The following is a 12,194-nucleotide window of genomic DNA, read 5'->3' on the forward strand; positions in this document are numbered from 1 at the left end:
GAATGTGACAGTTTGACTTACTGGTTATGTGGCATAATTTGATTATTGGTATTGTTTTATCTTCCCTTAGTCATGATGGTGGTCTAATTTTTCGAGCCATATTAAAGATTTTGCTAGTTGTACCATTGTATAAGAACCCTCCTTTCTTTTTTATTGTGTTTGCGACTATCGTCTGCAGGAGGCATGAAATGTGGCACTTTCTTTCTTCTTTTTGAGGATAACCAGATCTGTGTGGAGGATATCATAATGGTCTATGATGAGCAGCTAAAGGTGGATCTTCATGAGGGTGCAAACATACTACTGAGGGCTACAACCAACCCGACTATAATGCCTTTTCAGTGTCGCGATTTTTTAGTCTTCATGAAGGTGTAAGCATATTGCTTAGCTCTGGGGGCTGCAATCAGCCTGACTCTAATGCCTTTTTTAGTGTTGCAATCCTAAGGAAAGGAGTTGGATTGTACAAGATTGATTTAGAGGGCAAGGCTAGGAAGATAGTTGGAGAGACAGTCCTTCGTACGGCCTTTCAAACGACGTCTTTCCAGAGGATAAAATTGAGTTTCTGCTAATAGATTTTTAGAAGATTTTCATGTAATAGAGACTCTGCCTAAGTTCCTTTTATCCCCTTTTAATCTTTTTGTAATGAAAATGCATATCTTGCATATCTTATTCGGCAACAAAAACATATTCATCTGTAGGTTTTAACATCCAATTTAATAAATATACCTTATAGAATTTCAGAGGAATAGAATGAATACCCGGACATGTGGCTTGGCAAGTACTTGCCTTTGCACCATAAGATGCCTTGGGCATTTTTGTAATAAGGGGTTTTTACTTAATTATTTATCTAGACTCTTTGTTATGAGGCTCGTCTTATCGATATTATCCTTTGATTGGTATCGCCTTCATCTTTTAGGGATTAGTATACTCCTCTTGTGGTTGTCTAGTGCAGATGACCTGTTTATAAGGACCAACGCCTAGCTCGTGGCCTAGCGAAATTTGCCTTGTGGGCTTAATTAGTGGGATCAACGCCCGAATGGTCTAAGGGGAACTGTCCTGTGACCTAGTCTAGCGAAAACTACTTTGTGGTCTTGTTTAGTTGGACCAATGCTTGAATGATTTGGTGGGAACCGTCTTGTAACCTGACTTGGTGAAAACTACTTTTGTGCCTTTATTTACTGGGACCAACGCCCGAATAGTCTGGCGAGAACCGTTTTGTAACCTAACCTGGAGAAAATTACCTTGTAGCCTTTTCTTATCTCATTAATCTTTCTTTCTTTCAAGGAAGGCAATCAATCGTTCCTTATCACTAAAGCACACAATATATGAAAGAAATATCTCATTAACTTGTTATCGATAAAATTTTCTCAAATTATAAATATTCCAAATGTGGGTAATAAATTGACCATCTAGTTTGGCTAGCTTATATGAACCCAGACGAATAACCTTTGAGACCTTAAACGGTCCTTTCCAATTCTCACCCAGCTTACCAGGCTTGGCATTACCACTTGTTATATCCATTCTTTTGAGGACTAAGTTACCCATATTAAAGGCTCGCGGCCTGACTTTACTGTTGAACATTCTAGACATTTTATTTTTATAAACTGCCATTCTGATTGTAGCCTTTTCTCGTAGGAATTCGATTTAGTCTAAGTTGAATTGCATATCTTCGAGATTTGAAATTTCAGAGTATTGTGTCCTAAAGCTGCTTACTTGTACTTCCACAGGGATGACTGCCTTAGCCCCATATACAATGGAAAAGGGTGTTTCTCCTATAGTTGTTCTGGGAGTGGTCCTATATACCCATAGTATGTGAGGTAACTCCTCCAGCCAGTTACCTTCGGCTTGGTTGAGCCTTTTCTTCAACCCTTGTAAGATGGTTCTGTTTGTGATCTCTGTCATACCATTGGACTGAGAGTGATAGGCTGAGCTAAACCTCAAGCCAATTTTCCATTTCTTGCAAAATTCTTTAAACCTGGTGCTTGCAAACTGAGTTTCATTATTGGTGATTACTATTTTTGGTATTTTGAATTGGGTGAATATATTTTTGCTGGCGAAAAAGATTACATATTGGGTAGTGATGGACTGTACTGCCTCAACTTCCGCCCATTTGCTGAAGTGATCTATTGCCACAATAACAAACTTCCTTAACCTGGATACCTTAGGGAACGGGCTAAGAATATCTATTTTCCACTGAAAAAAAGGCCAGAGGCTTCCAATAGCTGCTTGCATTTCTCCTGGAGTCCTTGGGATGCTTGCATGTTCTTAGTATCTTCAGCACTTCTGGACGAGTTGCTTCACATTCTGCATTATCATCGGCCAGAAGTATCCTTACCTGAATGCTTTCTGGGTGATTTTCTCCTTTATGCCTCCCGCGATCACTTTCATGGATATCCTTTAGGATTTTCTAGCCTTCATCCTCTATAACACATCGCACCCATGATTGTATGGAGGACCTCCTGTATAACTATCCTTTAATTAATATGTATTTGGAAGACTTTCTTATTACCTATTTAGCTGATAACTCATCAGTTGGAAGATCATCTTATGTAAAAAATTTGTATACTGGTATCATTCATGATTCCCTTTTTTCTATAGAAAAAGACTCTTCCACCTCTGTTGCTGGAGTGTGTAATTCCTCAAACTGAAATGGTTGAGTCAAGTGCTACTCACCCATCGCTGCCATCTTGGCTAGAAGATCCACCTCTTCATTGTTGCCTCTGGCTACTTGGCGAAGTTTGAAACTGCCTTGCCTATCTTTGATCTTCTCCGTTAATGACCGAACCTTTTTCTCGTATTTGACAATACTCGATTCTCGAACTTTGAATTGTCTTTGGCACTGATTAACAACCAATTGTGAGTCACTATAAAAATAATAGATTTATGTATACCTAACTCATTGATGATTCTTAGAGCTATTATTACAGTCTCATACTCGGCTACATTATTGGTGGCATTGAAGGCAAGTTTTGCCATATACCAAAGCTTTATACCAGTTTGAGACTGAAACAGAATCCTAATTCCTAAACCCTTAGCCTCGTAAGCTCCATCTGCCCAAACTTTTCACTTTTCTATGGCTGCTTTAAAGGACTCTGAAGGTTCTAACGGCGAAATTATTTTCGCGATAAAATCGGCTAGTATCTGGGCCATCATGGCCTTCCTTGGAACATACTTGATATCATAGGCCGATAATATTATTGCCCAAGTAGATAATCGCCCTAACTCTGGCCTATACAGGACCTTTCGCAGAAGATAATCGATTTTGACTTCTATGGTGTGTGACTCGAAGTATAGTCTTAACTTTATGGCAGATATGAGAAATGCAAATACTAATTTTTCGAGAGGAGGGTAATTCAACTCTACTCCTTTCAAAACTTGATTGGCATAATATACTGGGCTGTGAACGAACACCGAGCAAATTGTTTCCTGTGTCACAGACAAATACATAAACAAAACTTCACCTTCGATGGGCAGGCTTAACAATGAAAGAGATGATAAAATGGTTATCAGATTTTCAAAAGCCTCTATACATTCTTTCCCCACTCAAACTTACCTTTGCCTTTTAAGACTTTGAAGAATGGGAAACACCTTTCTTCGGAGCATAATATGAAGCAACCCAGGGCAGTGAATCGCCCATTCAACCTTTATACTTCATTATATATTTTGGATAACACTAATTTTCTCAGGGTTCGCCTCTATGCCTCTCTTTGAGATGATGTACCCTAGAAACTTCCCAACATTTATCTAAAAGTACAGTTTTCAGGATTCAACTTCATACCTACTTTGTCTAGGACATCAAAAACTTTATGGATATTTTCTGGATGGTCTTCTAATGATCGGCTCTTTACCACCATGTTATCTACATATACCTCAACGGTTGATCTCACCATGTCTTTAAAGATTTCTTATACCAGCCTTTGGTATGTCACTCCTGCATTTTTTAAACCAGAAAGCATTACTTTGTAGCAGTAAACTCCTTCTGTTATGAACGTCGTCTACTTTACATCATCGACGTCTATAATGATTTGGTGGTATCTTGAAATGGCATCAAGAAAGGAAACCATTGTGTGACCCAAGTTCGAGTCTACTAATCTGTCGATGGATGGTAATGGATAATGATCTTTTGGACATGCTTTATCATATCAGTGAAGTCTACACACATCCTTCATTTTTCGTTAGCTTTCTTTACCAAGACCGCATTGGCCAATTATGTGGGATACTGAACTTCTTTTATCAATCTTGCACTTAAAAGCTTATCAACCTCCTTTTTGATCATTTGCTACCTCTTTGGTACAAACTTTCTTTTCTTTTGTTAGACTGATTTGACGGTCTTATCGATAAATGGCTTATGGATAATGAGAACTGGGTCCACACCTGTTACATCTTTTGGAGACCAAGCGAAGATGGTTACTTGGCTCTTTAGCAATTCTATTAGATGAGCCTTTGTTTCATCGATTAATGCAGTGTCGAAACGTACCTTTTGCTCCTCATCTATCAGGACCACCTCTACTGAGTCTGTTGGTTCTGGCTTTACATGAGATTCTTATTTCTCTAGTAAGTCGATGGGAATGGCTGCTTTTTCGAGGCTTTTTACTGGATGTTTGTAACTTTCTGTGGTCAATCTGGGATTGCCTCGGACTACTGCTAATCCTCCTGGAGCTGAAAGCTTAAGATATATAGCACTCATATCAATAACAATACCATGGCAGTATAGGACTGGACGACCGAGTATCATATTGTATGCAAATGGGATATCTACCATCACAAACTCTATATGCAACTCTCGCCTATACTTTCCGTTTCCTAATATTAAGGGAAGGTTGATGGTACCCAACATTGCCATGGTCTTATCTCCTAATCCTACTAAAGAATAGGAAACTCTAACAAGGTTATGTTTATCTAACCTTAACTTGTTAAAAATATTTAAGATGAGAAGGTTAATAGAACTACTTGTATCCACCAATACTCGCCTTATCTTGTACCAATTTAGGAGGATCTTGATGATCAATGTATTGTTTTGGAGAATCCGATTGCTTTGTCAGCAGGACCAAAACTTACTTCTTGCTTGGTCCATGGTTCTTGATGGACAGACAGGACATCCTCTGCTATACACTTATTTTTCCCTTTATCTTTGTTAGTGTAACGACCCCAAAATGGACCGTCACCGGCGCTAGGATTCAGGTCGGCTTAAGGCCGCCAGAACCCGTAGCAAGGCTGCTATACTCTCTGTGTACCTGTAAATCTCATACATGTTCATACATTTTCTGTGAAAATAAAAACTCTTTTCTCTGGATCAAGGCTTAACCTGTGCATGCACTATCTCTGTACTCTGTACTCTGTACCCCTGACTAGAGCTTGCTCTAGATGGGTTAACTCATACCTGTTAAGCCTGATTTTTCACATACTCTGTGTCCTCTCTAGAGACGAAACTCATGCACCTTCGGTGGCTGAATCTCAACTTTCGGCAGCCGAACCCTTTCGGGGGCAAGTTTCGGAGGCTGAAAGGCATTCCAGAGACGAAAGTCTCTAACCTTCGGCGGCACCTTCGGCGGCCGAACTCCCTTCCAGAGCCGAAAGTCCAAAAGCTCGGGGGTAAGCTTGGGCAACCGAAGCCACCTCCTCATGGGTTCGGCGGCCGAATGTACCTTCGGCGGCCGAACCTGAGTTCATCCGCAAGGCAGAAACTTGCTCTGCCTCTACCCAAAAGCACCAAAAGCACAAATCTCTCCCAAGCTTAAACACCTCAATCCCTCAGCTTGCATATACCCAAGTATATGCTCAAAGGGGTCAAAAACTATCTTAAAACCCCAACAACACAAACATACAACACATATACAAGCTTCTCTCACAAAAATCATCAAAACCTCAAAAATAACCCTATTCATGCAACTCTCTCCCATAACCTCCTAAAACCTTCAGAAAACATGAAAACAAGCTCAGGATCTTCACTTACCTCTTGAAACCAAGAAGATGAACAATTCTAACGCGGAGTTTTGGAGCAACTCTCCTTCAAACTCTCCAAAATACACAACTTTGAGTTTTTAGCTTAAAACCTTCAAAATAACATAAAAACTAATCAAACCTTTGCAAGATTGGATAAAAACATGTAAAATACGCAAGAAGGACAGAGTCTCACCTCAGAAAGTGAAAGGAATCGGCGAGCCTTATCCTTTCAACCGACTGAGGGCCTTTTATAGGTGGCTGGCCAGACCACCTTCGGCGGCCACACGTGAAACCGAAAGCCATGCATGTTCGGCGGCCGAACCTCAACTTCGGTGGCCGAACCTGACTTTTCTGCCTTGGTTCATTTCACTCAAAAACTCAGTTCCTTATGCTTTAAAACTATGCAACATACCAAAACCGTTTAGAAAAACATAAATCTAACCCTTCTAGAGACTTTCGGCATCCTGAACTCCATCGGAAAGTAGAATTTCGATGCCGGACTCTAGCCGGGTAGTACAGTTAGGTCCTCCCGTGATGACATGTATAATTCCGATAATTTCAAAAGATAAAGAGAAAAAATTCCTTTTTTAGATAGAAAAGGAATAAGAGCCCGATGCGAATCCAAATGAACAGAAAGAGTTTAAAGGATTTTCCAACAAACGGAATCAAATGACATTGTAGAAATTAGATTGATGCCATGACCGGAATAGAGCTGCGCTGTACTTGATTGGAACCTGCAAGAAAGAGAATATGAAGTGGTGGTGGGTGTCCACGACAGCCACTCCGATGCTCAAGTTGATAAACTAAGGAACAGAAGGAACACAATGAATCGCTTAGAACTTGAGTAGTATTAGAGAATAACGTACCTTTACTTCTATAAACCTTTCTTTTTTATACTGTAAGAAGGTGGAGATTAATATAGTATTTCTCAATTATCCGGCGGTGATGTGATTGACTGCTTGATAAGAGATATCACCCGCTAATAAGTTGGCAACCCCATGATTACAAGTATAATGGGATACACTGAATTGTACCTGTTATCGATAACTTCGTGCTGAGACTTGCCTTATCGAGAGAAGGGCGAGTCTTGATGATGATTCACCGGGTGTTATAGTATCCGGATCTTCCTTTCCTCAAGCTGGACTATATTTTCCACTTATCAAATCCTTGTCACGTGGACCTATCTCGTGGTGATAACTCACGACTTATTTTAAGTGGTTGTTATGTAATATCACTAAATAATATAAAATATTATATATTTTAAATTATAAAATTTTATTTTTTATATTTTAAATTTTTATTAATATTTATAATATTATATAAAAGTGAAAATAAAGAGTGAATAATGAGATTAATAAAAATGATATTATTGTGATAAAAATATGTATTTAAGAACTATTTTATTATTATAATAGAATTTTAGAGACTATATTGCGATTTACAGTTAACTTATATAAATTTAATTTAGTTTTTTTATTATAATCATAACAAATTGAAAAGATTTGATTTTAACGTTCAAAATTTAAAGGGTTTTATATAAATGGAAATTACTGTAAATATTTAAATTTTTTATTCAATAACATAAAATTTAATTATTTTCTACACGTGAAAGATTTTATTAACAATTTATAAATAAATTTATTAATATATTTTATTTTTTAAATTAAAATTAAAAAATAAAAAATAAATTATCTAATTGAAAAATATTTTTTATAAAAATATTTTCTAAATATAAGTTTTTTTTATAAATAAATTAATCCTAAATTTATCTTTAAATCATTATTAAAAGTTAAATATGATCAATATTTGAGAATTTAAGAATATGAATGGCAGATTTAGTTTTATGCCACTTGCCAATAATTGAGTGGTAAATTTGAACAGAAAAATTAATTTTAATATTTTTGACTCCACAACATAGTTCAATATCAAATTTAACCTTGTTGTCATTTAATTTCCATTTTCAGTTGCCTAATTTTTTTATTTTACAAAAAATGGAAATAGGAATTGGGAAAATAAAACTTACATCCGTCAAACTTACTCAGATATACTTACCACTAAATTAAACCTGTGAATATTCAGTTGCCTAATTAAAATGTTTCACTTATCTATAAAATTAAAAATCTTTATTTTAATATAAAAAAAAATAAACTTATTTTACTCTTAAATATTTATTAATTTAATTTTTAAAATAATATATATATATATATATATCCTAATATTATTATTCTTATTATTTAATCCTTTAAATATAAAATAAATCATTTTCTTCTTGTTAAAAATTAATTATAAGAGAGAAGGCGTTAAATTCACTATAGGAAAATCAAGAGAAAAAAAATTCAAAGTAATAATATTGGCTAAGGTTATGAAAAAAAACTCAATAAAAAATTTATTTCATTTAAAAAAGTCTTAACTCTAATAATAAAAATAAGGAGCAACCTCCATCATCTTAAGTGCCTCTAAAATATTGCTAAAATATTAGAAAAGTGCAGATTTGAAGCTATAAAAAATCTCAGGTGTCTCCAAAGTGTTGCCAAAATGTCAAAAAAGTGCCGATTTGAAGTTATGAGAAGAAGAAATACATAGAGCACACATAAAATATATGTATACAACTATCTCCATTCAACAAGCCCATAAATTCTAAAAAAGTTGCTAAGAAATTAAAAAAAATATGCACGAACAACTAAAAGTCATAAAAGAAATTTTAATTGAGTTTTAACTTTTTAATGGTAGGCTTGAGGATCAAAATTGTGAATTAGAGATAATTATTGTCAGTTCTCTCGAAATAATTAAGACTATTTTTAAAAAATAATATCGATACTAGAAAAACTTTCGATCTCTTAAACTGTTGAGATTTATAAACAAATAGAGTGCTTGCTTGCAATAAAAATATTCATATCCAATAAACAAAAAAATTTAGAAACAAGCTTCCCTAGAACATGCAGTTTGTAATAAAAAAAATATTACTATATATATATATACAACTCATCTAATGATAAGAGAATAAAGTTATTTTTTCAATAAAAAAATATTATTCTCCGTTTAAAAAGTTTCAAAATGAGAAAAAAAAAAGAAACCGTAAGAAATAGAAAGAGAGAAAGTATGGTAAAGATAATACTAACATCTTATCTGATAAAAAATTATAGAATTTAATTTTACAAAATACATATACATTTAATTATGTAAATAATAATTAGAGACTACATATTTAAATTGCCTAAAAAAATTATTATTCTCGTTAGGATTTTTTATTCTGGGCTACTTCGGGCCTGAATGGAGCCCATTAATCTTTTTCTAAATAAGTTGGGCCGTGATTAGACTAACTGAGCCTGATGCCATTCTCTAATATGCGACACAGTGCGCATAGCGCACCTTCCTTATCTATATCCATTTTCCCCTTTCGCTTTACTAGCCCATCGTCACTCTGTTCTGAAAACGGAGCTTCCATCAATGGCGACTTCTTCTTCTCCTTCATTTACGTCTACTCTAATAAATTCTTCGCCATTTTGCCCGAAATCCTTCTCCAAATTTCAATCTTTACCCTTCCTCTCTTTTGCTCATAAACTGAAGTCTTTTCCCGTTACGAACTCGAAAACTGTTCTTCTCCAAGGGAAGCCAGGATGCCTGACCGTCAAGGCACAAACTCTAGATTTCTCTGGTTCTTTTTATGAAGGCGGCGGGTTCGGGTCGGACGAAGACCCGCCACCGTTAAGTGGGTCAGTGATGACTGCTGTCGAGGACAAGGAACCGCCCCCATGCCCTCCGGGGCTCCGACAATATGAGACCATGGCGGTTTTGAGGCCGGATATGTCTGAAGATGAACGACTTGCTCTTACCCAGAAGTACGAGGAGGTAATATTATCGAAATTCCTTTTTATGTTATTTTATTTCACAATATCTTTTCCCTAAGATAGATAGAGTGCAAGAAAGTTTTAAACTTTTATCTCTATAGCATGAAGAGAGGTCAATTACGAAGATAAAAGTATGTGCTGTTATGTTGGAAGAACTTCTCTGAACAATATTCTTTTCTTTGGTTCAGAATTGGCGTCTTCAAAATGTTAATATGTAGGGTGGCTTCTGTGTAAATGCTTGCCTCTTGTTGTGTTTTTGGTGATATGACATCCTTGTTTGACTCTAGGTTTATTGATTAAAAGAGATCTGCATTAATTTCGGTATGCCTTAGGTGGCTGAAAAATCAGAAGAATTTGCCTTGTGTGCTGCTGAAAATCTTGCTATGGACCAGCTCAATAAGTTACTTTACCTTGTGCTCTTCATCTTTCTAAGAATGAAACTTATAGGTTGGGCATATGTTTATATTTGCTTGTTGCCTGCACACTAGTTGTTTTTAGATGAATTAAATGTAACTGATGGAGAATGGTGAATTCAACATACAAGGGAAAACATGAAATGCACTTCACTTGTGCCCATTGGATTTCAAAATTAAAATTAAAAAATCGATCGAAAGCATGGCTCTAATCTCAGATATTCTCAGCATAGTATGTGTAGATGAGGTAAACCTCCTCTAATAAACTGTGGAGTATTTCTTATTGTGGCTCCTAAAAATGGTTAGATTTATGTTTTCTGGATTATGTTATTAATTTTTGAATATACTGAAGATTAAAAGTTTGGATGGTTTTGAACCAACAATTGTTGCAAGTACATTTCAAAAAGTTGAGGAAGACTGACTAAATGGTGATTCAGCTTATTGTGCAAGCTTAGTGGTAACCAATCAGAGTCTTGATTTGCATGTCCACTTGTTTTGTTGTAATTATTAGTTTGTATCATAAATATTCGTAGCAGTTGGTCTGAAGCTTTATGTGGTGCTTCTGTTTAGATGCAGTTGAAATTTACGGACGTTTAAGCCGTGATGTTTGAGGGATGTCAAAGGCTACAAACCTTCAATAACCATTTAAGATATAATTGAATAAGGTCATTCCAGAACTGAACTCCAAGTAGTCTAAGTTAATGATATTCCATTTTTATGGATCTATTTACTTGGAGACAAGCAAGGAAACTATCCACCCAAATGCATTATCATTTTGTCTCCCAGATATTTAGTCTCTAATTTTCTAATGGAGAATGAAACTGATAAACTTCTTCCTGATTATTTTATATTTCTTGCTAATAATGGTAATCATGCAGTTGCTCGTTGCTGGGGGTGGCATGTATGTGGAGGTATTCAACCGAGGCGTCATTCCTCTAGCCTACAGCATCAGGAAGAAAAACAAAGCAGGAGAGACTAATACTTATTTGGATGGTATCTACCTCCTTTTCACCTACTTCACAAAACCTGAATCCATTGCAATCCTTGAAGCCACATTAAATACAGATGATGATGTTATCCGATCATCCACTTTCAAAGTAAGAAAGAGGAAGTATTAGAATTGGTTATATGCTATCTTTTGTGCAGTCCTGAGAGGAAAATTTGCAGTGGCTGTGTAGTCTTGTATGTTATGGATCTTTATTCTTCCAAAATCATTGAAAATTTAATTTGTTTTTCTGACAAAATCAGATCAGCAATGATGCTATTGTATTACTGGAGAGTGTGATGAGGCTTGAAATAATAGGATCTAATGACACATGATAAATTGTTGTTACCCTGTGAGAAAAGAAAGGTCCTGAATTAGGAGGGAAGAATTTAAAATGATAATTATGAGAAAGGGGCATAGATCACATACCCTGTAAAAGATGACTTGAAATGTATTTCACTGACTTTGGCCTGTGAATGAAACAATAACATGCGGAAAGAAATGAAGAACCGTGGTATTTAGATATTGTCAGCTAAATCACCTCGGTGAAAATGGCACGGTTTGGGTAGTGAAAATGGCATGGTTTGAGTAGTATGCTTGTTATGTAATGTTTGTTTTGTGAAATTAGATGCAGTTAGGAGTGGATCGGAAAGGCTAATTGGCTGAAAAATCTCAATATTTGTGTCTTTTTACATTTTAAAATTTTGTATTTTAATTTAAATATTTAAATTTTAGAGAAATTGATTTAATTTGTGAATGCAAATTTTGTAAATTTTTAAAATTAAAATATAAGAATTTAAGTGGGATGTAATTTTTTTTTTAAATATAAACTAATTCAATATATGAAAATAATATTGATTCTCATCTAATTTTTTTTTATAATACTTAAGTTAATTAATGTATTTTAGTTAAAGACAATTAACCCAATTGCAAATATACAAATGAATTTTGTTTTTTAATAATAATTATGAATATTTTATATAAATAGATTATGCTCGTGTTTAAGTA

General features: G+C 35.3%; 1 protein-coding gene across 1 annotated transcript; it reads left to right on the forward strand.

Annotated features, from left to right (window-relative positions):
* The first annotated feature begins 9,332 nt into the window (after nt 1–9,332).
* Nucleotides 9,333–11,525, forward strand: LOC110625786 (30S ribosomal protein S6 alpha, chloroplastic). Its single transcript, XM_021771429.2, has 2 exons — nt 9,333–9,789; nt 11,080–11,525. Exons 1-2 carry the CDS (start codon nt 9,388–9,390, stop codon nt 11,317–11,319), a joined length of 642 nt encoding a protein of 213 aa, XP_021627121.1. The 5' UTR covers nt 9,333–9,387; the 3' UTR covers nt 11,320–11,525.
* Nucleotides 11,526–12,194: the final 669 nt, after the last annotated feature.

This window comes from Manihot esculenta, chromosome 1 (genome assembly GCF_001659605.2).
Source record: "Manihot esculenta cultivar AM560-2 chromosome 1, M.esculenta_v8, whole genome shotgun sequence".
Lineage (NCBI taxonomy): Eukaryota > Viridiplantae > Streptophyta > Magnoliopsida > Malpighiales > Euphorbiaceae > Manihot > Manihot esculenta.

Excerpts from the sequence above, each read along its gene's own strand:
- LOC110625786 (XM_021771429.2), top strand. The coding sequence starts at position 9,388 with ATGGCGACTTCTTCTTCTCCTTCATTTACGTCTACTCTAATAAATTCT. Across the intron at positions 9,790-11,079 it reads TTACCCAGAAGTACGAGGAG|TTGCTCGTTGCTGGGGGTGG; the intron begins GTAATATTATCG and ends GTAATCATGCAG.